The sequence below is a fragment of the Panicum virgatum genome, chromosome 3K (genome assembly GCF_016808335.1).
Source record: "Panicum virgatum strain AP13 chromosome 3K, P.virgatum_v5, whole genome shotgun sequence".
NCBI classification, from domain to species: domain Eukaryota; kingdom Viridiplantae; phylum Streptophyta; class Magnoliopsida; order Poales; family Poaceae; genus Panicum; species Panicum virgatum.
This window is the reverse complement of record NC_053138.1, coordinates 14986328-15012990: the sequence shown is the minus strand read 5'-3', so window position 1 is coordinate 15012990 and position 26663 is coordinate 14986328. Positions and strand designations below refer to the sequence as shown.

The window sequence follows — 26663 nt, the reverse complement described above, 5'->3', positions numbered from 1 at the left end:
GGCCGTGGGCGAAGCTCCGCGGCCGGCGTTCCCGGCGCCCAACACCCTAGCCGCCGCCCTCTCGCCCTCGCAGCCGCCATCTCGTGAACAGTACCGGCGCAGTACTGTAGCACCGTGGGTACTATAGCACGATAGCAATCACCGCCTCTTGCTCCCTCACGATCTCAATCCCAACAACAGCCATAACAATCTGGTATCAGATATGCCAGGCGACGACAAGTCTGAGCCGCCGCCACCGCCGCCAACCATGGAGGGTCTGGCCGCCCTGATGACCAAGCTGCTGAGCAGCATGGGCGACATGGAGGCGCGCATGGAGGCCCGCCTGACCTTGTTGGAGTCAAGGTTCGCGGCCGCCTTCCCATCGTTCACCGCCCCTAGCCCCGTGCCTCCACAGCAGCACGGCGAGGGCATCTTCTACGGGGGCGTAGATGGCACCCAGGCAGCGGCGCCGCCGCTGCCGGTTGCAGCGCGCTGCTGGCATCCAGTCGTCCCTGCAGCAGTAGCCTTGCCATAGCTCGGGAAGAAGGCGTTTGCATGGGAGGATGCTTGCCATGGGTTTGCAGCGGTGCGGCTGCAGGCTGCAGCACGCGGCCTCCTAGCGCGGCGTCGGCTGCAGAAGATGCGCTTGGAGATGCAAGAGGCGGCTTTGACAGTGATCGACCTCGGCAATTGGGGGCGCGACCTCGGCAAATGGGGGCGCGTCCTTGTCCCGTCGGAAGGCCACCAACCGCCAACTCGACGTTGTCTTCAAGCGCGCGCTAGGTAGCGAACTCCAATTCTACAGCAGCGATAAGGGAGGCGCTTTCCTCCTTCTCATCGGCGGAGGCACATCGCCTAGCGCCATCACGTTCCGTCACCTGCCGCCACGAGGACGTCTCCGCTGGTCGCTGTTGCGACTAATTTCCGGTGGCGATACCTGTCTGTTAGAGGAGTCAAGGGCCTATTGGGCCTTAGCCCATTAGGGTTAATTAGCCGCTTGCTTAGGGGTCAAGTAAACCTCTTTATATAAGGAGAGGAGATGTATCAATCTATTCAAGCAAAAAATTAAAAGAAAATCCCTTCCCTCTTGCCGGCCGTGGGCGAAGCCCCGCAGCCGGTGTTCTCGGCGCCCAACACCCTAGCCGCCGCTCTCGGCTCTCTCGCCCTCGCACCACCATCTCGTGAACAGTACCCGCGCGGTACTGTAGCACCGCGGGTACTGTATCTCGATAGCAATCGCCGTCTCTCGCTCCCTCACGATCTCAATCCCAACAACAGCCATAACACCATGCTTCACTAAACTGACTCAAAGGCCTCATATTATCAATAAATTTGCACTGTAAGTCCCTGACAATCATCACTTTGATAAACTCCACCTATATATTTACAAGTACATCTGGTCTTTATAGCTCTATTCTGTCAAGTGAGTTGCTGACACTGAATATCCTTTCTATGCTAATCAAGTTCTCACAAATTCGATAAGTTGTACAACTGCATTTGTCCAAAACCTGTTGTCAGGAGTGCTACTTTGCAGACCTATCTGAACATTGAGTAAATTACTAGGCGGATAGGCACGCTATGCTGCACCGCCCGTAGTTATATTGTTCACAGATCATGGAAAAGAGCAGCAGATAGAAATAAGAAGTGGAGTTCATGTCACATCTAATTTATATGGAGACCATGAAATGATAAGATCAAAACAACAAAGTTTCTTGCTGAGGAGTAAATTTGAGTTTGAAATTAAAATATCTGGAACATAAAATTTATTCCAGGATTACAGCAGCAGTTGCACAACAAAAGAGGTGCTAGTTACATAGTAAGTGGTTGAGCTATTTCCTTTCTTATGGAAAGTATTCAGCCATCTACCTTTAACCGGAACTCTCTAAGCTGCCTTCTCGGCTATCTGGTTACCTTTTGCCCCCTGCTCAAGCTGAACAGATGAAAGAATATGCCACACCGCACACTTTTCATCAACAACACTATTGTAGGCCCTGGAGAAGAGGTCCCTCTCCAACAATGTGAGCTCCCTGCCCAGCTGTACTACTCCATGCAACATATCTGTGCAAACACAAGGCATAAAGGGAGACCATCAGGGGCAAGAATTCACATGGATGCATATATACATCTAGCAGAAAGGGTTTAGATGATGTAACTGGCGCAGAATAGAACATAGGATGCATCAGCAACCAGTTAGGCCAGAATGAATTTATTGTTTTATCCCTTATCAAGAATGGGGTGTGTATCCAATTAATTATTCATCCCCTGTCAAGTAGGAGCATAGGATGTGGCACAAATAAGTGGTCTAAACCACAGAGAAAAACAGCTAGCTTAACAGTATGCAGGCAGGCAAGAAGGAAATCCAAAGTGCGATTCCTAATTAAGTAGCGCAGGAGCAGCAGATACCAACAGACACTCCAACATTGGTCAACTCATGCCAAAGGGGAGGGCACAAAATCAATGTGCTACTGGTAGCCACATCAGAAGCTAGACGCCTAAACCCCTCCCTCCATGACATGACGCACCAAGACGAAATGAAGGAAGCCCCACACAAGCAGGCCCGCAGCACAGCACCAGATTGCAACCCGATCAATTAGCTAATTCTGCTTGAAGGCAGACCAAAACAAAAATCGAAGCAAAACAGGGCAGGCGCAATGCACTTGCACCCGCTGCAGTAACGAGAAAGAAATCACCATAGCACCACTGCCCACGCTGCGCGTGGAGACTGAAGCAAGCAAGCAAGGTGAAAGGCAAAGCAGAGGGAGGATTACCGGCACAGGGCTGGGTCTTCTCAGAGAGCTGAGCGACTTAGGACTGTAGATGAACTTGAGCGAGGGTGAGGTCGCCACCGCCGTGCTGCTCGTGGCGGAGCCAGAGCAAGAACCGCCCCTCCACTCGCTGACGAAACAAGGGCACTGCTGTTTCGCGAGGAGGGGCGGGCTGGGCCCCACAAGTATAGCTGTAGGCGTGCCCACAAATCAGCACCATTGGCTGGTTTTCTTGTTAGCCGTCTGTTCTGTCCTGTGGGTCCAGCTCGCGTCTTCTGCCTGGTGCAATATCTCCTTCAATGTTCCTGCTCGCACAAGCACAGCACAGGAGAATGGACCTTTGGCACCCTTTCACCCCCAGAATTATTTTCAAAACAAAACTATTAGTCAATTATTTGACTTGTCCAGCAGTGTAACACAAATGCGATGAATCAGTGTGTGTCTAATTATTCATTCTCTACAATCTATCTTTTCTCCTACAACCACCAATAGCTCAAAATGGCATTCATCAGGCCTACACCACATAACAGTACTAAGCTCCAGCTGCAAAATTGTCAAAAGACTGAATCTCTACATGCAAATGGCAATGAGACAAAAACAAAAGGCAGAAAAAAAACCCGTAGCTGTACCATCCCTTAATCACCACAGGCAATTAGATGTTCAAGCAATAAGGTTATGACCACCCATCCTGCCCTGTTTCCTCCAATCTTAGCACACCCAGCTTGCGGTTTCCTTGGCACGCTTGCAGTTAGTTAGTCGACATCTCAAGAGTCAAGACCTCATTCTTCTCGATGCCAAGAGGGCTCCCTTTCAGGACAGCATGCTTGCTTTGCAGGTCAGTCACACAAGCACACAAGGTTGCCCATGTTTCAGCATGTGTAAAATTACCACCCCTAAATGTTTCTCTTCTGTAGCAACATACTCACAAGTGGTTTTGCACAAAGAGTTACATCTGAAGATACACTTCATCAAATTGTCTCGCTTAGCCCTGTGAAGCTGCTCATTCAAAACTATGCCAGTCCAAGATGATCCGTTGGTGCATCTGAGCTATTCTATTCCAGATTAACTTTGCTCATTCCATCTGCAATCTATTCTCAGCCTTGATGCCAACTCATCTAGGACAGCATACATCTCCTGACTCTCAGGTTGCCTCTCCCTAACTCTGTATTCATGGACAATCTCATTTAAGTTTGAGAGACGATGTCCAGGGCTGAACCTCTCATCTCTTTCCTTCATGATAGCCTTCACCCCGTGAGCATCTTGCCATCTTCCCGCAGCGGCATAGACACTGCAAAGCAGTGCATAGTGAGCATTGTTGCTTGGTTCCAGCTCAATCAACCTGAGGGCAATCCGTTCCCCAGTTGCCCACTCCCCCCGGAACCGGCACAGCCCAAGTAAGCCACCCAATGCCCGGGACTTCAGATCCTCCGGTACACTCTGTAAAAGGTCCTCAGCTTCTTCTGGAAGCCCAACCTTTCCATACAGATTGGCCATGCACCAATAGTGAGCAAATGTCGGTTTGAGGTTGTACATGGTCCTCATCTGCTCAAAATATGCCTTCCCATCATCCAAGAGACCTAAACGCGCACAGGCGCAGAGAACACCGATGAGAGTGACCCCATCTGGTTGCACCTTACCTGAAAAGGCAGTTCAGGTGTGAGAAAAATAAAAAAAATGCAAATGTAGCAGTATGTTGCTGTCTGTAGAAGAAATGTTGGAAATCTGAACCCACCTGGCCCAATCATCTCATGGAACAGCTTGATCCCATCATAAGGCTCTCCGTAAACACAATGCCCGATGATCATTGCATTCCAGCATACCAGGTTCCTCATGCTGAGCCGATCAAACACCTTCCTTGCGGCCAAGACCCTCCGGCACTTGGCATACATATCAACCAATGTGGTCCAAACCAACAGGTTATCATCCTCAAAACGGCGCAAGAACGCACAATGCACCTCCCTCCCAGTCCGCAACCTCCCCAACCTGGAGCAAGCTGTGGCTGCCCCTACCATTGTTGTTGCTGTACCCCTCACCCCTACCTCAGCCATCCACCTGACCACCTCCAGCGCTTGCTCCGGCCGCTTCGCCTTCACGTATCCATTAACCATGACGTTCCAAGACACAACATTTCTCAGGAGCATTCTATCAAACAGCTGCCGTGCGTCATCAATGCCACCCGGCGCGCCAGCATATGCTGTCATCATGGTGTTCAAGGACGCTATGTCCCGGAACGGCATTTCGTCGAACAGGTGGCGGGCAGATGGGAGACGCCCGGCAGCTGCGTAGAAGTGGAGGAGTGCGTTAGCGGCGTGGGGCGGCGGCGAGAAGAGGAGGCCGCGGCGGAGGACCTGCGCGTGGAGGGCGAGAGCGGAGGGGAGGTGGACACGCGGGGACGCGGATGCGGCGGCGGAGAGGAGAGGCGGGAAGGAGAAGCGGTCGGGGAAGAGGGGGTGGTGCGAGCGGAGGAGGGCCGCGAAGAGGGAGAGGAGCGCGGAGAAGGGGATGCGCGGGGCGAGGGCGCGGAGGGCGGCGTCGATCGAGAAGAGCGGGAGCGGAGGGGGCAGGTGACGGAGAAGGAGCCTCAGGAGGTGGGCGGGCGGCGAGGCCGCGGAGCAGGCGGAGGCGGTGAGGAGGAGGCCGGCGGGGACGGGGTGGCCAAGGAGGAGGTCGCGGCGAAGGAGGAAGGCGTGGGTGCGGAGGACGGCGTCGTGGGTGCGGAGACCGCTGCGGAGGAATCTGTGGAGGTCGTCGACGTGGGTGGCGGCGGCGGCGGAATGGGGGGAGGTGGAGGCGGCCGCCATCAGGGGAGGCAGCGGGGCGGCGGTGCCATGGGGTTTAGGCGTCCGCTCAGGGCTCCGTGACGCTGGGCAGTGGCCCCCAGTTGCAGGCTGGGCTCTCTTTTTTTTCGAAAAAGAGGCCGGATTCTCAATCTTGTGGATCTTGCCACCAGTCGCCGTTGTGCTGTACCATTGAGATCCAATCGAAGCATGGAATAAACTTAAAATTAGGGATCTTTAGAAAACCAACAGCTGGTCACTTGTATCAAATCAGATTATGCTACTACTTCCTTTTTCCGTATTGCAAAGGGATTTGAGTTTTGAATAACAACAGCAAAACGGACGGTGTAATAACAACAGTATCTATCCTCGCAAAAAAAAAGTATCTAAGAAGATTTGGCCATTTCGTTTTAACATTATTTCTTATCCACTAAATATTATAAATATTATGTGCCAGAACATGATGGTTAGAACCATACTTTTTTTTAAAGGGTTAGAACCATACTTTTGTGTTGATACGATTTTAATAGTTATTTGTCGATTCCTTACTCACTCTGTTCGGCTAGATTAATAAACAGTAGTGATGCATTGATGCATCACTTTCCGTAAAGTGATTGTCATAATCTGTAAGCATGCTTCAACATTTACAAGTCTACTATGCAGTAAAGTGATTGTTTACATTTCTCAATTTTCATAGGAACGTTAAGCTACATCCTTGGGTGCTGATTAAGCAAGAGTAATAGCTATGGAGAAGTTGGATATTACACAATTTTTGAAAGAACTGTCGCAACTTACTGCAGTCTGGCCGTGTTTAGATGCCAAAAAGTTTTGGGAAAAAAATCAACATCACATGTTTGGACACATGCATAGAGTATTAAATAAAGTCTATTTATGAAACTTTTAACACGAATGGATGATAAATCGCGAGACGAATCTAATGAACCTACTTAATCCATAATTTGCAACAATGATGCTACAGTTACCATCCGCTAATCATGGATTAATTAGGCTTGTTAGATTCGTCTCGCGATTTACAACCCATCTATGCAAAAAGTTTTATAAATAGACTTCATTTAGTACTCCGAAATAGCAAGATTCTCTTTCAAAAATTTTACCCCTACATCTAAACACTGCCTCTGTACCCATATTAGAGTGTACCACTTTGCTTACGTTCTCTCAATAATGAGTATGTAGCTGTTAAATGTTATAGCATTTTTTCCATCCGTAACAGGATGCCTTGGTTAGCAAGATACTTTATGCTTAGGCACATACACTATCCAATTATGCCATTATTTGCATAATAATTTGTTTTAAGTGTTCCATTAGAGATTTGCTTTTTCAAGGTGCCTTGGCTAGCACAAGGATCAGCACCCACATATAGGGATGCAAGTTATATTTATTTTGAGTTATTGGATCGACCCAAAATTTTGATAAAATGAACTAGAATGGTATACGCGTAATCAATTTAGGAAGAGAAATGAACTAGGATGACATGCGATCATAATTATTTAGTTGACCCGTAAAATATCATTGGGTACCCACTTGCATCTCTACCCACGTAGCCATAGCCTCTCGCCTTTCAAAGATATAGGGCTAGATGTTAGTAGCTGGCTAACAGTTAGGACTTTTCAAAGATTTGGGCCAGCTGAGCTCACTCGTATTTTCGTTTTTATTGTAATTGTAATTAAGCTGGTTGTTGATTCGTTTTCAAGTTTCAACCATGCATAAGATTTGTTTTTATTGTAATTAGGCTGGTTGATTCGTTTTCATGCAACCCATTGCAGTTGCTAGTTGAATTATCATCATAGACGAGGTACTCCATCATGTAGCAACGAGGGGATCCCAAACCGGTGGGGGGGAGTCGGGGAGAAAGCCAATCGTTGTTGTAACGTACTAAAATTATATAACATGTTCTAGTTGCAAACTAGCGTACAAGGGTCCATAGCTCAGTGGTAGAGCAATTGACTGCAGATCAATAGGTCTCCGGTTCGAACCCGGATGGGCCCTGCAAACGTTTGTTAATTTTTTGCTACAGAGTTCATGAGCACAAATGTTTAGGCACTGAACGTAAACCAAATACTGATTGCAGAATGGGGGAGATCTTTTCTTTCTTGCAGAAGGGCTTTATTGTTACTTGCAGCCAGCCGTTTTTACACAGTGGTGCAAGGACATTTTTTTTGAAGGGAATCAACATTATTTATTGCCTTGCCCGTGGATATAATTTGCTAAGCAGAGTATCTTTCAAGAATAAGGCTGCTAGCTTTTATACAACTCTTGAACCAGACTCGCTAAAAACTGTAATTTCATTGTTCCTGAGTAATGAAATATCGGTCTCCCCCATTCTGGAAAAAAATCGATGAGCTTCAGCTCCAAGGCATGTAAGGGTATAAGAGCGGGCCTCTGTAAACATGGTAAAGTTTCGATGAGAGAGACGCGAACTTTGAAGGATAAATTAACGTAAATGAACATTTCACCGTCTTTCCAAGAACAAAAAAGAGAGAGAAAAGAACAGTTCACTGAAGGAAACTGTCACGGCATCAGGAGTTTTATGTTATTGTGGTGATTATCCAAACACTTGTGAGGAAGTGATCAGTGATCACAGATATGCTCATATTAGTTGCTACCCTGTACAAATGCTCTTCGACATCAACACTTGTAGCACTGCCAGGAAATATGGTAATTGATCATCAAAGGAAAAAAAGGTAAATGGTAAAGTCAAAAGAGCACTATGACAGAACACGCACATGATGCATTCTTCGAGAATACCAAATTTAGGATGATGAAAAAACAAACGAGCCTGAAAAAAACACATACAACACATGAGTTACTTTCAATTAACTTAAAAAGTACAAAATGGAAATGAATAAAAAAGGTGGTCTTCCAGCTAAACACTAACTGACCATCCCAAGCCTTTCTTGTTCTCCTAGCGACAGAACATCTTCCCAGTTTGGAGTAGAATCCCACCTTTCTCTTTCTAGAAGATAGACCAGCCAGACATCATACAGAATTTTCTCCAGGTGATCATCCAACAGGACTGAAGCGCTAGACTTGTTACCTGTATTACCATAGAGGCATAAAGTTTCCAGTTATCAGGACGAATAAGAAATAATTGGATACTTTTGACAAGTTGACCTTCTGGCTAGTTATAATATTTGCTCAGACACATAGTTCTTTATTATTCAACAGGTAGATATTTCAGAAAGTAAATGGCGCCTACCAGATTTGTGTACCAAAAGAACTTTCAACTCTGCTTTCTCTCTTGAGAGAGGGTATATGACCCAGGCTGGTGTACAAATGCTGAGGAACATGAAACATTCCTTCTGAGGGCTTGGTAACTTTCCCAGAGACTGTGGGTCACAAATCTCTGAGCACTCTAAAAATATAACTCTTTCCACTACAATTGGGACCTAAGTCAAGGTAACATGCAACATGTCACTACAAGTGTTAGATTTAGTCCACATCGGAAATTGATGGTGGGGGACCACAACATATAAGGTGGGGCAGTCCTCACCCATAAGGCTAGTCTTTTAGGTTGAGTTAGGCCTGAGACCTTGGTTGGTTGGGCTACAACTAACAACAAGTTCGCTGCTGAGCAGAATACAAATAAAAGGTCACTTGTAGGAAGAGGCGTACCAGTCAGCAGAAGGCTTGTCCCTGGTTCCCTGGTACCACATTGCATGAAAATTTGCTGGCCAACAGCTTCTGTGATGGTGTTATAATGTCCACTTCATTAAAATGATATAATTTCTTCCGAAGCTGCACTGATGGCATTGGAAGACACCACAGTATCTACAGGAACAGCAATTCGAAAGGCAGGTTAAGAATGGAAAACTAAACTCTTCAAAAAAAAATCTGCATAGCATTACTATATTTATAGCACTAGAGCTGGACAGAAAGGTAAACAGTGCCGCATTGCAGAAGTGCCGAACTCTACCAATAACGTGCCAAAGCAGGATGTCTTATGGTAAACATGCTGTACAAAACTGCCAAAATAAATTGATGCAAGCCAAGGTCAACAACTATATTTTTTATTTTCTCCATACAGAATTTCAGATAAAAAAACAATTAGCATGATAGTTATGTTATTTAAGTCTGAATCAATTGACCTACTCCTTTGAGCAGCATGTACAAAATCATCAAGCTCGAAGATCTGGTTAATCCATTCCCACCAGAGAGTCAAAGGAATTTCTTATGTAGCTCAAGAATGTCATCGGAGGCTATGAAGCTCTGTGACACCACTGCATCCAAGAACCGCAAACCATGTGCCAGCTCTCCTGTTGCACAAACCGAAGGAAACTCACACTTCTGGGTATTCAAGATTAAAAAAAATACTTTGGATAGTAGAAGAGTTCTGATGATTAGTAACCTTGAGTTGAAGTCAAAGCTCTGTCTCCCTTGTGCTCCAGAGCATATAACAGACTCGGACTCCATGTCATTGTGAGGAAGTTGCTTTGTCACAAAATCATCAACAATACAATAAAGCCACTTTTCCCTCAAAAGAATCTTTGAGTTGTCCAGTAACTTCATGAATTTAGCCTCAACCATCTGATATATGAGAAGAAATATCATAAGCAGAAAAGTTAAGTTCATTTAGTCTGACAAAATGGCTGTACCATAAGCTACTGGAAACAAAACAAAAAAATTCTTGCTGAGTCCAAATTTGCAAACGTAACATGCACATTGGAACAGAAAATGCAATTGGCCATGGTGAGTAGTGGCTGCATTGCTAAGAGCTAGGATATATGATCTAAGTAGTAGGCTGAAGCTTGTCAGTAAGAAACAGACACAAAGGATTTCTCTCAAAGAAACAGCATCATTATAAACTAAAAAGAAAAAGCTATTTATAGTTATAAAGAATGGAATTGGACATAATAGGAAGAACACACAGGCTTATAGCAAAAAAGTGCAGAAAAAGGAGAATAGAGATTTATTAATTGCAAACACATAGGTAGATTCAATGGACAGAAATGAGTTAGAAAGTAAAACAGCACCTTAGTAGATCTAGAATTAATGAATAAAAGATAAGTAATCAATATATACCGAAGGGTTACCAGAGGCGAGGGAGCAGAAGGGAGAGGCAGGTGTCAGTACATCTGGAGTGACCCGGAGGATGTCGGAGATCGGATCAAAGGCTTGCAGGAGATAGGGCATGGAATTCAGCACAGCGGAGAGAAGAGGGGGCGGCGAACGCGTGCGAGCAATGAACGAATTGGAGACTCCAGAGAATTCTAGAAGGGCTGCTTTTGTGGTAGGGTCCGCATGTCAGTGATTTAACTGTAGCTACAGGGACCCGATCCCCTTAGCTTTCGCCGATTCTTGGAGCTCTAGTATAGGATAGTAAAAAATAAGTGAGAATACTCAGGAATTTGAGCACAAGTCTGGCTACCGTCGTACTTCACCAACCTAACTCAACAGGCACATGTTATCAAGACAGTTGTACCACAAATCACCAATAATCATCACATGAGCAAACCCCACCATCTATACAATGAAATCGAACGGCATCCCTTACAACTATTTTTCTGCCAGTGACAACTGATATGAGTTTGATAGCAACATGACAATCATCACATATCCTGAGGTTTTTCATAATGCGGATCGTTGCTCCCTTAGGTGTGTGAATAAGGCCGAAGGCTAGAGCCAATTTCTCACTGTGATACATAAGGTGCTCTTCTTTTTGTTCATCCTCAATATCATGTAGGACCACAGCAAAGTTTGGAACATATCCAATCGCTTTTATCTGGTCGATCAGCTCTTCAAGTTTTACGGTGATCTGGTCCATCTGTGGATGCACCTTGTCTTCCGATGCGAAAACATGAACATCACTTCCCACTTGAATCCAACTAACACCAGGTTCCTTCCTAACTCCCCTCTCTCTCATCTGCTTCCGAACCTTCACAACGCCATCCCATCGGTTGGCTTTTGCATACATGTTAGAAAGCAAAACATAGGTTCCAATATCGTTGGGCTTCAATTGAAGAATCTGTTCAGCTACACGATGACCCAGGCCATAATTTCTATATACCTGGCATGAACTTAGCAGCGATCGCCATGCAACAACATCTGTGCCAATGCAATTATTCACTATGAACCGCTCAGCCTCATCTAGACGTCCAGCTCTGCATAACAAACCAACCATACAAGTATAATGTTCCTTTCCAGGTGTAACTCCAACTTCCTTCATCATAATATTCAAGTAGTAGAATCCTTCATCAACAAGACCCAATTGAGCACAAGCTGACAACACTCCAATGAAAGTTACATAAGATGGGACTTCTCCTGCAGAGAGCATAGAATGAAATGTTTCCATTGCTTCCCTTGCAAGGCCATGATGCGCATAGCCTGTGATGATCAAATTCCAAGAGACCACATCACATAATGGCATGGAAACAAAGACTCTCCATGCATCTTCGATGCTGCCACTCTTTGAGTACATGTTCATGAGGGCATTACCAACTACCAAATGGACCCAGTGCCCAGTCTTCAAAGCACAGGCACTAAGGGCATTACCATTTCTCAAGGCTGCAAGACCAGCACAGCTATGGACAGCCACAGCATAAGTGAATTCGTTTGGCTTAACTTCTTCCATCTCCATGTCCAAGAACAATTGCAATGCATCTTCATACAGCTCATTTCGAGTGTAAGCAGTCATAACAGCTGTCCAAGAAACAACATTCTTTTCTGGCAAGACATCGAATGCGCATTGAGCATCATGGGCACGGTCACATTTCCCATACATATCAACAAGTGCACTCCCCACAAACACATTCAGTTCAAGCCTCCTCTTGAAAGTTTGGGCATGCACCTGACCACCAAGTACCAAGTCCTTCATGCTAGCACAATGCCCAAGAACTGCAACATACGACACATGATCCCATTTCTCAACTTCACCCACCATAGCTTTCACAATCCTAACCGAACCATCCAATTGCCCCCGATCAAGAAACCCATTCATCATTGAGTTGAACGCGAATTCATCAAAACCAGACACATTCTGGAATACCTTCACTGCATCCTCCATATGAGCACACTGACAGTACATATGCAGCACTGCATTGCAAACGTAAGCTTGTTCTGCCAGACCAGCCTTAACAGCATACGCATGGCACTGCCTCCCCATATCATAGCTCCGGATATGGGTGCATGCTGCCACTGCTGCAGATAGAACATACTCATTCAGGCCAAAGTCAACCACCCTGAGCAGGGCAAGCGAATCCTTATGGCGCCCTGAGGAAGCATATCCGGACATGAGGAGATTTCCGGACACGGCGTTCCGGAAGGGCATTGCGTCGAACACTTTGCGAGCGACCCCGACCTGGCCGCACTTGGCGTAGAATGAGATGAGGTTGTTGTGCAGGACGACGTCGAAATTAGCGGCTGTGATGATCCGGGCGTGGAGCGCCTTTCCCTTGGATAGGTCTCCAGCGGCGGCCGCCGCGCGAAGGACGGCCACGGCCGCGTGCCGCTGGAGCGCGGCGCCGCCGGGGCTAGCCATGGGGATTGGGCGCAGGGCTCTAGAGAGGTTTAGAGGAATTGTAAAACTACAATGGAAGTAAGGAGCCAGAGTTATATTCTCAATGGTTTGAGGCCCAGGGCCCATGTAAGTTTGGAGGTTCAGCCACATCCCTTCACTTCGTGAAGTCAACTTTGTACTTATGGGCTAAAGCATAGATGGGCCGACACCCAATAGTGTGGCAGCTCTCCACAAAGAACCACAAGTCTAATCTAAAACGTATAAATTTCACAAGAACTTTGCAGAATTTCCGTAAGTTTTGTGAAATCTTGCAATACAACTAGAACCTCAAAGAAGAATAGAAGTGCACCTGAGAAAAACTATATTCACCAGTAACTTAAATCGGCACAAGAGCTTTTACAAAATTTTCTGCGTGGCATCAATGTAATGCAGTCTCTGTCTCTCTGATATAGTACCCTACATATATCTAATCAGAAGGAAAACAGAACTAGATTTCCTTAAAAGGAAGACAAAAATTTAGTATAGGCATTGGAACTATTTCCACAATGCTCCTCCAACTGGCATCTTTTTGTTAACTAATCTTTCCAGCCATCTTTTGTAGATCTCCTTGGAGCGAGACCTTTGGACGATGGGTTTGGGATAGGTTTGGATGGTGTCATCGGCGCTTCCTCATCATCCCAGTCATCTCCCCAGTTGCCGTCCCACTTATTGGATTGATCGGGTTCTTTCTTGCCTCCAATTGAAACCGGTAGTTCTACTATGTCGATCTGGAATGGAGGGCCACCATCTTGCTTGCGCATCCTCCGAAGCTTGATGCACACTCCCACCACAGCAAGGAGAAGAAAGACAGGCACCAGCGTGTATGTTGAGGTAAGCGGCACTCTTATGACTCGGCCAGCTTCCCTTGCGATTGCACTGTGAATGTTAACAGCACAGGATTCACCAGCAACTTTGAGGACTATTGCCGTGTTGTTTGCAGCGTCACTGATGGAGACGCTCACCTGTGTCTAAATAAAAACGATAAAAAGGAGCAGAAGACAAAGGCTTAGCAGAACATTTGAAGACACTCGAACCAACAGCATGTGTCACTAAAAGTTGATAGCAAAACAATAGCTTTATAAAAATACATAAGCTAGTGCAACTTAAATATGTATTGTTGACAACATATGGACATATTAAGACAAGAAAGCCCAATGGTATAGTTGCTTATACCTCATGATGATCATTTGCTTCAACATGGACAGTATCTTCAGCTAAAGACACATAATCTGGAGCTGTGATACTAACATCAAGTGGGTCCATGCCTTTGTTGTCCATCAGAAGTGATAGAGCTAGCGAATCTGGTTCCAACAATAACAAGTTGAGCATAGTCAGAGTTTTAAAGAAGGAACACAACCAGACTAAAATATGAAACAAACACCAGAACACATATAGAGAATAAATATGTTTTTTTTAAAAAAATCCTATTGGGAGTAAATAAGGTGACGGGTGTTGTAAATGAAACATGAATTTGTAAAAAAGTTCAAAAGTTATTGGCAGCAAACTCAACTATAATTGTTCAAATACTGCTTGGATGCTAAATTTTAGCTGGACATAAGTATTTGGCCTTCAGATTTGAGGCTTCTTTGGGAATTTGTTTGCAATGCTTGAATTGGAAATATTTCTCCTAGGGTCTTGCATATGAGTTCTTGGACAGATGCAAGTGCAAAGTGGAAATGACAGTTTTAGAACATCAAGTTGTATACAATGGAAACGGTATTAGTAACTGAGATAACACAATACCAACCAGCCCTAAGTTAAAGAAGTTTCAGTCAAGAAGATTAGTTTGCAATGACAAATAAGGGAGAATACTAAACATCTGGGGTGGGTGGGTGTGGGGGGAGGGGGGGGGGGGGGGGGGGGGGGGGGGGGGGGGGGGGGGGGGGGTTGGATCACCTTCTCCAGGAACTTTTAAGCAGGCGATGAATTTCTTATTTTCAATGATACATCTATGTGATGGATCACACTCCATGATAAGAGGATCTTGCAGGAAATCTTTTGCTTGTGAAGATTTTATTGTGCTGCTATCTTTGTCCTTTGGCTGCTGTACTGAGTCATCTCTTCTGATGCTGATTTCTTCTGTTGAATTATCCTTCTTATTTCTCTCACTTGTATCATTCTTGACTCCTCCTTTCTCGTGGGTTATATGCTCTTCATTAGGATTTGTCTCATCATGGTGTTCTGAATTCTCAACACCAGACTGTGCAGTAGAGCCATCACCGTTTGTTTCAACTGGTAGTGTATCAGCACTTTCCTGGATCCAGAGGGAAAACGTGTCACATTGAAAACCAAAAATTGCAGCACCAGTTTAGTCAAATGGACAACTGACGCGTGTACTTTGCCTATCTGAAACTGAGTGCGGCGTACATGTGTTTCGGCATTGGACTCGCAGCACCTGAGGCTATCAGAATTCTCAGTGGCTATTTGAATTTGCAGAATCGTGCCGAGAATTGGGAACTTATTCGGGATCAGTGAAAGCAAAAGCAATGGCTATTTGATCTGGACACATGGATTTTCTACACCAACCTCATCTACATAGTGTATTTGTGTTGATGAAAACGCTAGATCAAAGTTAGTCCAGCTTTTGTCAGCTAATGGAGGATGCCTCAGTGCCAAATCACGCTCGGTCTACATACGCGCTTCGAAACCATTCAAATCCGATTAAGCAGAAGTCTCCTCAGAGACAAACACCTAAGGCAACTGGAACTGCTGTGGTTAGCACACGCCCCAGATCGCGTGAGCAGCAGTGCAGCTCACCATCTGGCCACGGCCAAACAACGCGGGAGGGAACGGGGGCAGACTAGAGCAGAAAAATCCGGGGTCCGGGCTCACCTTTGCCACGGCGGCCACGGCGAGGACGGCCACCAGGAGCAGCGCGCCGCCCCACCGCATCACCGCCGACACCTACGCTCGCCCCGAGCGCGACGACCGAGTCCAACCGAGCCGGCCCGCGCGCCGGCGGGCGGAGATCTGGAGGGGAGTGGGCTGGCGTGGCGTCCGCCCGGCGGGAGGTGGGCGTGGGTGAATTGAAACGGAGGCGACGGGCGACGAACGCGCAGGCCCGGCGGAGCACGAGAGGGGGGAGACCCGAGGAGCTGGGACTGGGAGCCGTTCGGGTCGTGCGACTCGTACCGTGTGTTTGGTTGAATGGTAGGGTCCAGCCCGGACGGATTGAACCCTTTTACTGATGTTTGGATGGAGGTTGGAGGGGGCTAAGTCCGACCCGGAGGGAAATATTCGGCTAAGATCCGGGTCGGACTCGTCCGCCAAAATCGAGTGGACGAGTCCAACCCTGTTTCCTCCGTCTGGGTTCCGTGACGGGCGGACGACTGGGTGACGGGCGGGGCGACGACCACGGCGAAGGCGACGGGCGGAGGAGGCCGGGGCAACGTCGACGGGCCGCGGCGGCAAGCAGAGGAGGCGGGCCGGCCGCGGCGGAGGGCGAAGGAGGTGGGGCCGGCCGTGGTGGCGGCGGGCGGAGGAGGCCGGGCCGGCCACCCGGCGCCCTCCCGGAGCGAGCCAAGGCCAAGGCCGGGTCGGCCACGGCAGCGGCCGCAGGGCAAGGCGGAGGAGGCGGGGTCGGCAAGCAGAGGAGGCGGGCCGGCCGCGGCGGCGGCGGGGGGCCGGGCGCAGGCCGTCGGGGGCCGCGCAGCGTGGCCGGTGGCGGAAGGCCGGCGGCGGGAGGCGCCCCCCTCCCGTCGGGTTGAGAAGAAGATAAGGGAGAGAGAGAAAATAAAAAGAAAAAGAAAAAAGTGAGAGATTGACAGGTGGGTCCATTGGTGGCAAGTGAGATCCTTATTAACGGTGTTATCATGCCATCCAACCCGTATTCCCAATTCCTTCAACCAAACATGAAATGGTTTCACTCCGTCCCCAAAATCAGAAGTACAACCAAACAATAAATGGGTCGGCTCCGTCCCCAAAAATCCGGGTTGGATCCAACCCAACCCATTCATCCCGCAACCAAACACACGGGTAGCCTCGTAGGTAGGGTTCACCTAACCGGTGGGAACCGGTCCGGTTTGACCGGTTGGTCAAACCGGTCCGGCCCGGTTCCGGTTTGGGCCGGTACCAAACCGGTCCAAATTCAAAATTTAAATTTAAATAAAAAAAATGAAAAAATCCAAAAAAATCCTAAAAATACTTCAAGGTGCGACAAATCTAATGGTGTCAAATTTTCTCAAAAATTCATTCATTTAGTATAGTTTGCGGGGATTTAAAGTTGAACAAAAAAATGTGCATACAAAAATATACAAATACAATGTAAAAGTAGTAAAAAAAGGGTTGGAGGGTTCATTTAGACTAAAATATGTTATACAAACATTTATTTAGTATACTTTGCGGGCATTTGAATTTAAACCAAAAAAATTGAATTTGACCGGTTACCAGTCAAACCGACCGGTATACCGGCCAAACCGGTCGGTTCCCAAATGCGCCGGACGATTTGAATTTGCACTGGGATTTGACCGGTTTCTACCGGTTTCCGATGAAATCGGTCCGGTTTACCGGAACCGGAGTGCTCCAATTTGGAGTGTCCGGTTGGAAAAAAAAACCCCTGCTCGTACGGACGACGGGAACTGGGGAAGGAAGGATACGGGCAAGCCAAGCGGCAAGGCGGGGAAATTGCAAGAGAAACCAAGCACCGGGCACGAGGGAAAGGGTCAAGGCCTCAAGGGTTTGGCTGGGTGGTGGCGGCGGCGTATTTTATCGGCGGCGGCCGGCTCTTGGATCCAGACGTTGCAGTCGGATGATCGGATCACCATGTGGATGTCTATTGAATTTTTTTTCTCGCTTTGTGCCTGTCGATGATTCGATGCTGTGAGTGACCTTCAAGTTTCTATCGTTGCTGCCGAACCGATTTGAGAGATCCAAATGCTGAGGGTTCAAAAAAATCAAAAGTTTATTCGTTCGTGATGTTGAAATTTTTCACATCGTGAGAAAGTTTCTTAGTCCCTGTTCACTTCCCAAAAATTTTCCTACAGTACCCATCACATCGAATTTTTACACACATACATTAAACATTAAATAAAATTGAAAAAAATACTAATTACACAGTCTAACTAATTAGCACGAGATGAATCTTTTAAACCTAATTAGTCAATGATTGAATATTATTTGTCAAATAACAATGAAACGTGCTATAGTAACTTTTCGCATACTTTTCGCGAACTAAACGGGACCTTATATAATCACGATCTCCGTGAGAACTGCATTTCTCCTCCTGACATGATCCGGCAGCGCTACTGTCGCAAATAGGTTTGCAGCTATGGGCCGAGACCGGGACGGCTGCGCAATGGGCTCTGCAATAACCGGATGGGCTCGTCTGATTGATTCTCCAGAAGCCCATCAGCGGCGAAAGCCCAAGTGCGCGTCCAGAGGAAGATTCTTTTTTATTTTTGAAAGAAAAAACCAGAGGAAGATTTGGCACGTGAGGCCGCCGGCCAGCTGCCCGCTCCCGTCGTCGTTTCTCGCCGGAGTTGGTGAGCAAACGAAACGAGACGGCAGGTGAGGAAGTGACGCCTGCCGCTCTCCATTATTCATCTTTTAACAAAGGCAAAAATCATAGAATATATTAAGGATGGATGAGGCAGATCGTACCGTAATGGTGCGGGCAACTTGACAATAAGATATTGCGAGTTCTATCATGCAACTTGTTTAAGTGGTTGCGGTTGGTGGATGAATATTAGATTTAGATTCCTGACATTATTTTTAATGTTCAGGTGAGGTGGCTTCATAATTTACCGTCTTACAAACATGCTGTTCGGCTGCAACCAGCCGCGGCATAATACACAGTACCATGAGAATCAGAAATGAGCTCATGCCCCCCCCGGAAAAAATGTTGAGCTTGCTAGTAATATCCCCGTTCAGAATAAAGATAAATCCTCTGCATACTGCTGCAAGTTTTTGATCTAGTCCTCCACAGTATCTGATCCTCAAAAGTGAAAACCCCACTTGTTCTTGAATCTTAGTTTTCCTCGACACTCTGGTAGGCAGCACGCCGATTTTGATGGCTAGGACTAGAAGAAAAAAAAAAACTCTCCACGTCGGCTGGTGGGCCCCACTCCGTGCCTCCATTTAAACCCTCCATCGATCCTCCGGCCCATTCCGTCATCTTCCTCTCCAAGACAAACACCAATCCGACCGCGCCGCTTGGCTCGCCGGCTCCGCCGCCCCCGTACCCTCCCTCCAGGCCGGCCATGGCGTTCAACAAGATCAAGGTCGCCAACCCCGTCGTCGAGATGGACGGTAAGCAGGACCCCCTCACCTTTTCCCGCAACAGATCTGCTGGTCTCATCGCCTTGAGCTGCGCATCCTCTCTTCATATCGTTCTGAGCTTGCTTTAGTCGAAGCGTCGCCGGAGATATCCTAGATCTGCTAGATGTGGATCCTTCGTACTTGGATCAGATGCTGAGCTCGCTTAGTTTCCGGAATCTGGTCCACACCGCGTACTAATTCAACTAGTCTGCTTTCGGGAACATGGCGCTCACGTTTTTTTGCTGAACTTGGTGTACAGGCGATGAGATGACCAGGGTGTTCTGGAAATCTATCAAGGACAAGGTAATCGAAACATATCTGACTCCATATTCGTCGCCCTCTGATTTGCTTCGAGCGCTGTTGGTCTTTGAGAAGACTTGCCCCCTCCCCTTACACTGGTTGTTGCGGATATTAATTGCGTGCAGCTGATCTTCCCGTTCTTGGACTTGGACATCAAATACTTTGACCTTGGACTTCCACACCGTGATGCTACTGATGATAAAGTCACAGTGGAGGCTGCGGAGGCCACACTCAAGTAAGATATAGAATTCCACATTACTATTACTTGGAAAAAAAGCGGGGAGAAATGGGAACCAAAGAAAAAAAAAAGCCTTTGTGCTACTCAATATTATTATATACAATCCAGCAATCGTTTTTGGTGTTGTCAAACAAAGCTTGCATGGTGGAATATACATATTCGATTCAACCTTTTAATCTTTTTCATCAGCCATTTAAATATTTTTAAGTGTTTTACTTCTACTCAGTCAGTTACTTGTCGGTTGTTACTTCAGTCCTTTGCTGTTGCGGTGCTGACCATTTTGCTTCAATGGGCACCTATGTTTTATATTGCTCATGCTCAGTTTCTGTGTAGGTACAATGTGTCTATCAAGTGTGCCACGATTACACCAGGTACATCTGGGTTATTGTTCTGCTGACACGTGGTAACCATGGTTTAGACTTCCTGATTTACTGACGTTGCATCAAATCCATGGCAGACGAAGCAAGGGTAAAGGAGTTTGGCTTGAAGGCCATGTGGAAGAGCCCGAATGGCACGATTAGGAACATTCTGAATGGTAAGATGCTGGTGCAGCCTGTGAGGGTAACCTTTTCCAGAATCCTTGGAACTGACGGTTCTATTCCTATGCTTACTACCTTTAGGCACTGTGTTCAGAGAACCAATCATCTGCAAAAACATCCCCAGGCTTGTTCCAGGTATCAGGCAAAGACAAAAGTATTCCTACTCGTTTATCTAATTTAGTCTTCTAAACCAAACTGTTGCCAAATTCAGGGTGGACAAAACCCATTTGCATTGGAAGGCATGCATTCGGTGATCAGTACCGAGCAACTGATGCTGTTATCAAGGGACCTGGCAAGCTTAAATTAGTTTTTGGTATGTCTACAGCTACTTACATTTGAGAACCAACGAAATGCTTTCCCTGCTAAAACATCCTATTTTTGTTGAGCGATTTATGTGAAGAATTTGAACGTTGTCCTTTGTTTTTGCTATTAATAGAGGGAAAAGAAGAGCAAGTCGAGCTGGAGGTGTTCAACTTTACTGGTGCTGGAGGAGTTGCATTGTCCATGTACAACACTGACGAGGTACAGTCGGTTATTTGCTGTGATTGCATTACTTGGCATATATCATGTGCCCCTTTTGTGAATCATCATCTTATCATCTGTATAATTATGTAGTCCATCCATGCCTTTGCTGAGGCTTCCATGGCCACTGCTTATGAGAAGAAATGGCCATTGTACCTTAGCACCAAGAATACAATTTTGAAGAAATATGATGGCAGGTGTGGGTGTTGCTAGCCTGTTTGTCAAATTACTTTCAGTTCTTACTGATTGTGCCTTTTCCTTAGCACAGCATGCTTATTTGTATAGTTGATTTGTTTACAGGTTCAAGGACATTTTCCAGGAGGTGTATGAAGCTGGATGGAAATCCAAATTTGAGGCTGCCGGCATATGGTATAATTCCAGCTTCCATCTCTCTTTTAACATTTTCTGAAGCCTGAGAGTTTTTTTTCTCATTTTTGTCTTTGATGCTGTTAGGTATGAGCACCGCCTTATCGATGACATGGTAGCATACGCTCTTAAGAGTGAAGGAGGGTATGTCTGGGCTTGCAAGAATTATGATGGAGATGTGCAGAGCGATTTCTTAGCTCAAGGTTATAATTTGCCTTCTGCCATCTTTTACAATCTGGACTCAAGTTTTGAGTAGTGCTTTGCTTGCTACATGTTTGTTCTTAGTTAACCTGTGTTGTATTAACCCCATGATTTTTTTGCAGGTTTTGGCTCATTGGGTTTGATGACATCAGTATTGGTAGGTCACCAAATTTGCTTTTCGTACATTGTTTCTGATAAATGTCCCTTCGCTCATCAGGCATACTGTTTCTGATTTGGTTAGAACTTAGAAGAAGAAAATGAGTGTATTTTACACTGATGCTTCTAGACTTCGCAAGTGTTGTAACTTTTGTAAATACAAGGTGCTAACCTGGTTCATGTAACCTTATCCCAGGTGTGCCCTGATGGAAAGACTATCGAAGCTGAAGCTGCCCATGGTACTGTTACCCGTCATTACCGTGTTCACCAGAAAGGAGGTGAAACCAGTACGAACAGCATTGCTTCAATCTTTGCGTGGACAAGAGGACTTGCACACAGGTATGACTGTTAGCTACAGCTCTAGTACTGCTTTGGGAGGCGTGAGTTCAGGATTCATTCACAATTTGGGCCTTCAAATTTTGCACATTCTTCAATTGTTGCTGTAACCTTCCCCTTGTGTTGTTTAGGGCAAAGCTTGATGACAATGCTAGACTGCTTGACTTCACTCAGAAGCTTGAGGCTGCCTGCATTGGAGCTGTTGAGTCTGGGAAGATGACCAAGGACCTTGCCCTTCTTGTTCATGGATCTTCAAAGTATGTGATTGCATTATCTGTCTCACAACCCCATTCACATGCATCTTCAGCCTAAATACAGTTCTGGAATTTATACTCACCGGTGTCTGTTGCAGTGTCACGAGGAGCCATTACCTGAACACCGAAGAGTTCATCGACGCGGTTGCTGATGAGCTCAGATCAAGGCTGGCGGCCAACTCCAACTTATGAAATCTTTGCTGAAGCTGCAATGCTTACTTGGACGACGATTCGAGTCATTTTTCATACATCACCATTTTCTTTCCTTGGCGCCCCAGTCCTGAAGGCCTGAACTGAACGGGAATATCCTCAGTAGTGTCACAGATCATTACCAATTTGAGATTGCCCTGGATTCCGCGATTACGCAACTCATGTACCTGATTGCCCATTATTTTCAATAAAAGATAAAGAACTTGTGTCCATTCAGAATGATTTCTAGCTGTTCCCTGATCTGCGGTTTGGTGTTTGTTGCTGGAATGGGTTCTACCACTTGTTTGCCGCATTCCTCCAGTGCCTGTAGTTCTTGATTTCGTGTTTTAGTACCCAATTCCTCATTTTGGTGGCGGAAGTTGGCCGAAACTTTGGCCGCCCATGTGTGTGTCCAAAATTTGGCTTGGCTAAATGCCTAACATGACAGGTTTGGGTGGAAACCAAACATGCCCATACATCTTGACCGTGTGATCGGAGGGTTCACGCATCGCTAGTCACGTGGTTGGCCCATTGTTCGTAACCGTGGTCGGAGAAGTCAAGCATCTCTAATCACGTGGCTGGCCACGCCGAAAACACGGCTGTACAGGCGAGAAGCCGGGACCTCATCACGTCTGCGGTGTGATCGAAATGGTTTCTGATTGCCCCTTCGTATGTACCCGGTTTCGTGATCGTGTTTGGAACGAGTTGGCACCTATTTGACCTGCCCGGCCGTCGTAAACTCGTAACAGCAACCCAGAGGCGGTCCAGACGGCGACGGCCTTTGACTCTGTAGGGCGGCAGCAACCCAACTCGTCAGCTGAGTTAGAACAGAACTGCTGGTGCCGCGGAAACCCGCCAGCCATCGCCCGGGCAGATCGCTGGTAATCTCAGCTCCGGTGAGAGGCAGTGGAGGTCTGCTCCTTAGTGTGATGAGTGATTGCCAACACGTGGAGTGGACTAATGGCGTTTAGTCGCGACTCTGTGGAGATTGTGCCAGTTCTTGGTCTGTGGTGTGCAGGTACACGGATGGTGCGGTGGCAGCGAGATGGTTTGGACAAGAGCGTGGCGCGTGCCGATGTACCATGCGGCGGCGTTGCGGTGGCGGGAGCTCGACGACCATGCGGAGGTAGGAGACCTTGCGGTGGCGCTGGAGGCCCGACCGGACGACTGTGCGGTGGAGAAGGGCGGCCCAGATGCTTGGGCCACTGCTGGGCCGCGTGGCGATCCACTCCTGGTGCCAAGGCGGGACGGCGTGGAGTTTGTTGGTAGCTCGGGAAAAACCAACGGCTGGGATGCGTCGACGTCGGCCGAGTCGGAGAGAGATGGCGATGGCGTCAGGGATGACGAAGGCGCTAGGGTTCCGGCGGGAGGTCGGACACATGGTGACATCGGGCTTGGCGGGTGTGCCCGGAAACATCGCGCGGGAAGGTTTTGCGGTTCCTCCAAAACCGCACCCGAACTCGGTTTCGGCAGTTTTCCCAAAACTGCCCCCGGAAGATTCCAAAAGGACGCGTGGCGACATCAGAGGAATTGCGTCAGGTCGAAGCAATCTACTCCAAGTCGTCGCAGCCGTCAGATGGACTTCATTGTATCTTTTCCAGTTTTGCCCCTAAGGGCCTTCTAGTTTAGTCTAGCACTTAGGGGTAGTCTAGTCATTAGAGGATGGCTTGGAGGGAAAGGAAAAGTGGGAGGGCAGCTGGCCTGGCTAGTAAAAAGGGAGGCGCCCCTCCCTGGGCTGCTCTGGCGCTCAGAACAGAGAAGCACAAGTCCCTGGCGCCCTCTCCTTCCTTCTCCCTGTTCTTCTCCCTCTCCTTCTCCAAGGTAGAATTAGGGATGGATTCTTGAGTCTTGTAAGGAGATTTTCGTGGGAAAGGAGGCCCATCCCTCCTTGTGCCCTCCGGGGTTTGAAATCAAGGTCAGTTTCTTGTTCTTTTGGAGCTCTGTGTGATGAAGCCTTGATTTCGTGGTGGAGTCTTTGTGTGCCGAGATCGCAGTGGCCTTGAGAGCTTTTTGCCGTGGATTCATGCCCTCTTACCTAGTGCTAATCTCCTAGAGTTCACGAGCTTCTTAGGATCGAATTTCTTGAGCGTTTCTGGTTTTGAGAAAACCCCGCTCTTGCTTGAGTTTTCGTCGATTCCTCTCAAATCATGGAGTGAATCGTCGATTCCTCTTGTGGATACGTTCACAAGGTCTTTGTGTTCGTACCTGCAAATTTTGGTGAGATTTAGACTCATTTTGATCAGGGTATCGTTGAGTCTTAATCAAGCCGCAAGCAAGAATAGAGCTTCTGCGACGTGTTGATCTTGTCTTATCATCGGTTTAACCGACGCCTGTCTAGGTGATCATCGGTTCAACCGGTGAACTGAAGTTCTTGCCTCTAGGGTTTTCTGCTGCTTGCTAGATGCACCGGTGCTTTTGCTCCCATCGACATCGGTTTAACTGGCATTGCTAATTGGTCTGCAATTTTAGGCGTTCGACCGGCGTATTGATTTCTGTCAACGTCGGATCAACCGGAGTTCATCTGTTTCGAGTTGTGAACCCTCTGGACAACTGCACCGGTGATGGGGATTTAATTTCGTCGGATTAACCGGTGTTCATTGGGTGTTTTGGTGCATTTTGTTGCTCCTCTGGACAACTGCACCGACATCTGCCTGTGATTTTGTCGGATCATCCGACGTCTGATCGTCGGTTAAACCGACGCCATTTGAATTGCGTCGTCGGTTCAACCGGCGTTTGCTTTTGATCGCTGCAGGCTCTGTACACCGGTTAGACCGACGTAGTGCCCTTGTGCACGTCGGTTCAACCGGTGTATATACCGTGCTTTACTTCTTACGCTGCTTTGTGTGTTTGCTTCCGTGTTCGATCACGTTTGTTTCTAGGATAGTTTTGTGTTAGTGTAGCTTCCTCGTAGCTGCTCTACACAACGCCTAGAACTCTGGGGTTGGGATGCACTCTTGAATCTAGAGCCAAAGTTTTCATTGCGATAATTTTTCGAAGGCTCCCATTCACCCCCCCCTCTGGTCGCATTTCTCGGTCCTACAATTGGTATCAGAGCCGGGACAGTTTCTCTATAGCCTTCTCCGGTTCGAAACCGTTGTGCGACCATGGGTTCACCGGGCAAACCCCCGATCTTCGATGGATCCGATTACGACTATTGGAAGGTGCGCATGCGTGCCTATCTTTTGAGTCTAGGTTCCGAGGTCTGGGAGATTTGCGTGGACCCTGATTATGTGAACCTTGCGGTCCGCACGACCGAGCTTCAGGTTAGGAGACATGAGGTCAATAGCAAGGCGTACAACGCTCTCATAGCCTGTCTCTCTCGTCCTGAGTTCGATCGTGTCAGCGACCTTCTCACAGCTCGGGAGATCTGGACACGGTTGGCCAATTTCCATGAAGGAACCAACCATGTCAAGTCGAGGCTGTATGAGACTCACCGGCGGGAGTACGAGAACTTTTCTCAGTTGCCGGGTGAGAGCATCGACACCATGTTCAGTCGTTTTCAGTCGATTGTGAACAAGGTGCGTGCGAACCAGCCACAGGGCACCCAGGCCTACTCCGATCATGAGAAGGCTATGAAGCTTCTCTATGCTCTTGATCGCAAGGTCTGGGAGGTGAAGGTCCAGACTATCATAGAGTCTGCTAGCTATGAGACCCTCACTGTGGATGAGCTGTTCAGTAAGCTCAAGGCTTCGGAGGTGGAGAAGCTCTCTCGAGCTAAGATGGAAGGCAATCATGCTGATGCCTCCGCCTCCAAGTCTATGGCCCTGGTAGGCAACTCTGGAGCTAACCCTGACTCCTCTCTTGGAGGTTTTTGCTTGTCTTCACTTGTGTCTGTGACAGATGAGCAGTTGGAGGTGCTTGGGAGCGAGGAGCTTGCATTGATCATCCACAAGTTCCAGCGTGCCTTCAACAACAGACAAGCACGAGCGAAGACCTGCTTCAACTGCGGCAAGACCGGCCACTTCGCCGCCGAGTGCCCTAGGAAGAAGAGTTCCAGGGATGATGACGGCCGCTCCAGGCACGAGGAGTACCGCGAGCACCGCCACAAGCACAAGAGTGGGCACTCCCACAAGAAGAATGGCGGACGCTCCAAGCGGCACCACGAGCGAAAGAAGAAGAACGTCGGCAAGTACAAGGACAAGCAGGCGTTCGTCGCCCAGAGCGAGGATCACTCCTCCACCAGCCAGAGTTCGACGTCTTCATCCTCATCCAGCTCCAGTGACTCCGACTCACACCACCGCGGCGAGAAGAAGCGGAGCTCCAAGAAGAAGGC

General features: G+C 47.6%; 4 protein-coding genes and 1 non-coding gene across 9 annotated transcripts; 2 read left to right on the top strand and 3 right to left on the bottom strand.

Moving 5' to 3' along the window:
• Positions 1-1695: 1695 nt before the first annotated feature.
• Positions 1696-5618, bottom strand: LOC120697784 (pentatricopeptide repeat-containing protein At3g51320-like). Of its 2 annotated transcripts, XM_039981122.1 has the most exons (4): positions 4477-5618; positions 3362-4381; positions 2748-3092; positions 1696-2037 (listed from the first exon to the last, which is right to left on the bottom strand). In XM_039981122.1, the coding sequence occupies exons 1-2, from the start codon at positions 5543-5545 to the stop codon at positions 3807-3809; spliced, it is 1644 nt and encodes a 547-aa protein (XP_039837056.1). In that variant the 5' UTR covers positions 5546-5618; the 3' UTR covers positions 1696-2037; positions 2748-3092; positions 3362-3806. The 2 variants fall into 2 exon arrangements, with proteins under 2 accessions (XP_039837056.1, XP_039837054.1); XM_039981120.1 differs by having other exon boundaries at positions 2748-4381.
• A 1838-nt stretch (positions 5619-7456) lies between these two features.
• TRNAC-GCA lies at positions 7457-7528 on the top strand. The gene has a single exon. It is a non-coding gene; the product is annotated as a tRNA-Cys (tRNA).
• A 333-nt stretch (positions 7529-7861) lies between these two features.
• LOC120697783 (pentatricopeptide repeat-containing protein At5g39680-like) lies at positions 7862-13043 on the bottom strand. 3 transcript variants are annotated; one of them, XM_039981118.1, is made up of 6 exons: positions 10562-13043; positions 9888-10066; positions 9632-9795; positions 9155-9310; positions 8422-8576; positions 7862-8318 (listed from the first exon to the last, which is right to left on the bottom strand). In XM_039981118.1, the coding sequence occupies exon 1, from the start codon at positions 13014-13016 to the stop codon at positions 10968-10970; it is 2049 nt and encodes a 682-aa protein (XP_039837052.1). In that variant the 5' UTR covers positions 13017-13043; the 3' UTR covers positions 7862-8318; positions 8422-8576; positions 9155-9310; positions 9632-9795; positions 9888-10066; positions 10562-10967. The 3 variants fall into 3 exon arrangements, with proteins under 3 accessions (XP_039837052.1, XP_039837051.1, XP_039837053.1); XM_039981117.1 differs by having other exon boundaries at positions 10573-13043; XM_039981119.1 differs by having other exon boundaries at positions 8486-8576; positions 10573-13043.
• A 287-nt stretch (positions 13044-13330) lies between these two features.
• Positions 13331-16168, bottom strand: LOC120697782. 2 transcript variants are annotated; one of them, XM_039981116.1, is made up of 4 exons: positions 15867-16168; positions 14931-15288; positions 14208-14335; positions 13331-13996 (listed from the first exon to the last, which is right to left on the bottom strand). In XM_039981116.1, exons 1-4 carry the CDS (start codon positions 15924-15926, stop codon positions 13571-13573), a joined length of 972 nt encoding a protein of 323 aa, XP_039837050.1. In that variant the 5' UTR covers positions 15927-16168; the 3' UTR covers positions 13331-13570. The 2 variants fall into 2 exon arrangements, with proteins under 2 accessions (XP_039837050.1, XP_039837049.1); XM_039981115.1 differs by having other exon boundaries at positions 13497-14002; positions 15867-16163.
• A 2942-nt stretch (positions 16169-19110) lies between these two features.
• Positions 19111-22633, top strand: LOC120697781 (isocitrate dehydrogenase [NADP]-like). Its single transcript, XM_039981114.1, has 15 exons — positions 19111-19280; positions 19549-19592; positions 19715-19824; positions 20161-20198; positions 20285-20362; positions 20448-20501; positions 20578-20679; positions 20803-20888; positions 20982-21085; positions 21189-21257; positions 21342-21457; positions 21578-21612; positions 21808-21950; positions 22079-22204; positions 22300-22633. The coding sequence occupies exons 1-15, from the start codon at positions 19232-19234 to the stop codon at positions 22391-22393; spliced, it is 1248 nt and encodes a 415-aa protein (XP_039837048.1). The 5' UTR covers positions 19111-19231; the 3' UTR covers positions 22394-22633.
• Positions 22634-26663: the final 4030 nt, after the last annotated feature.

Bases quoted from the DNA above. Each gene is read 5' to 3' on its own strand.
- LOC120697784 (XM_039981120.1), bottom strand. From the start codon at position 5,545: ATGGCGGCCGCCTCCACCTCCCCCCATTCCGCCGCCGCCGCCACCCAC. The intron at 4,382-4,476 runs GTGGGTTCAGAT...CTGCCTTTTCAG, and splicing joins CCATGAGATGATTGGGCCAG to GTAAGGTGCAACCAGATGGG.
- LOC120697782 (XM_039981115.1), bottom strand. From the start codon at position 15,926: ATGCGGTGGGGCGGCGCGCTGCTCCTGGTGGCCGTCCTCGCCGTGGCC. The intron at 15,289-15,866 runs GTGAGCCCGGAC...CTCTGGATCCAG, and splicing joins CCGTGGCCGCCGTGGCAAAG to GAAAGTGCTGATACACTACC. The intron at 14,003-14,207 runs GTATAAGCAACT...GTTTTTATTTAG, and splicing joins AAGCAAATGATCATCATGAG to ACACAGGTGAGCGTCTCCAT.
- LOC120697781 (XM_039981114.1), top strand. From the start codon at position 19,232: ATGGCGTTCAACAAGATCAAGGTCGCCAACCCCGTCGTCGAGATGGAC. The intron at 20,363-20,447 runs GTAAGATGCTGG...TACTACCTTTAG, and splicing joins GATTAGGAACATTCTGAATG to GCACTGTGTTCAGAGAACCA. The intron at 22,205-22,299 runs GTATGTGATTGC...TGTCTGTTGCAG, and splicing joins CTTGTTCATGGATCTTCAAA to TGTCACGAGGAGCCATTACC.
- LOC120697783 (XM_039981118.1), bottom strand. From the start codon at position 13,016: ATGGCTAGCCCCGGCGGCGCCGCGCTCCAGCGGCACGCGGCCGTGGCC.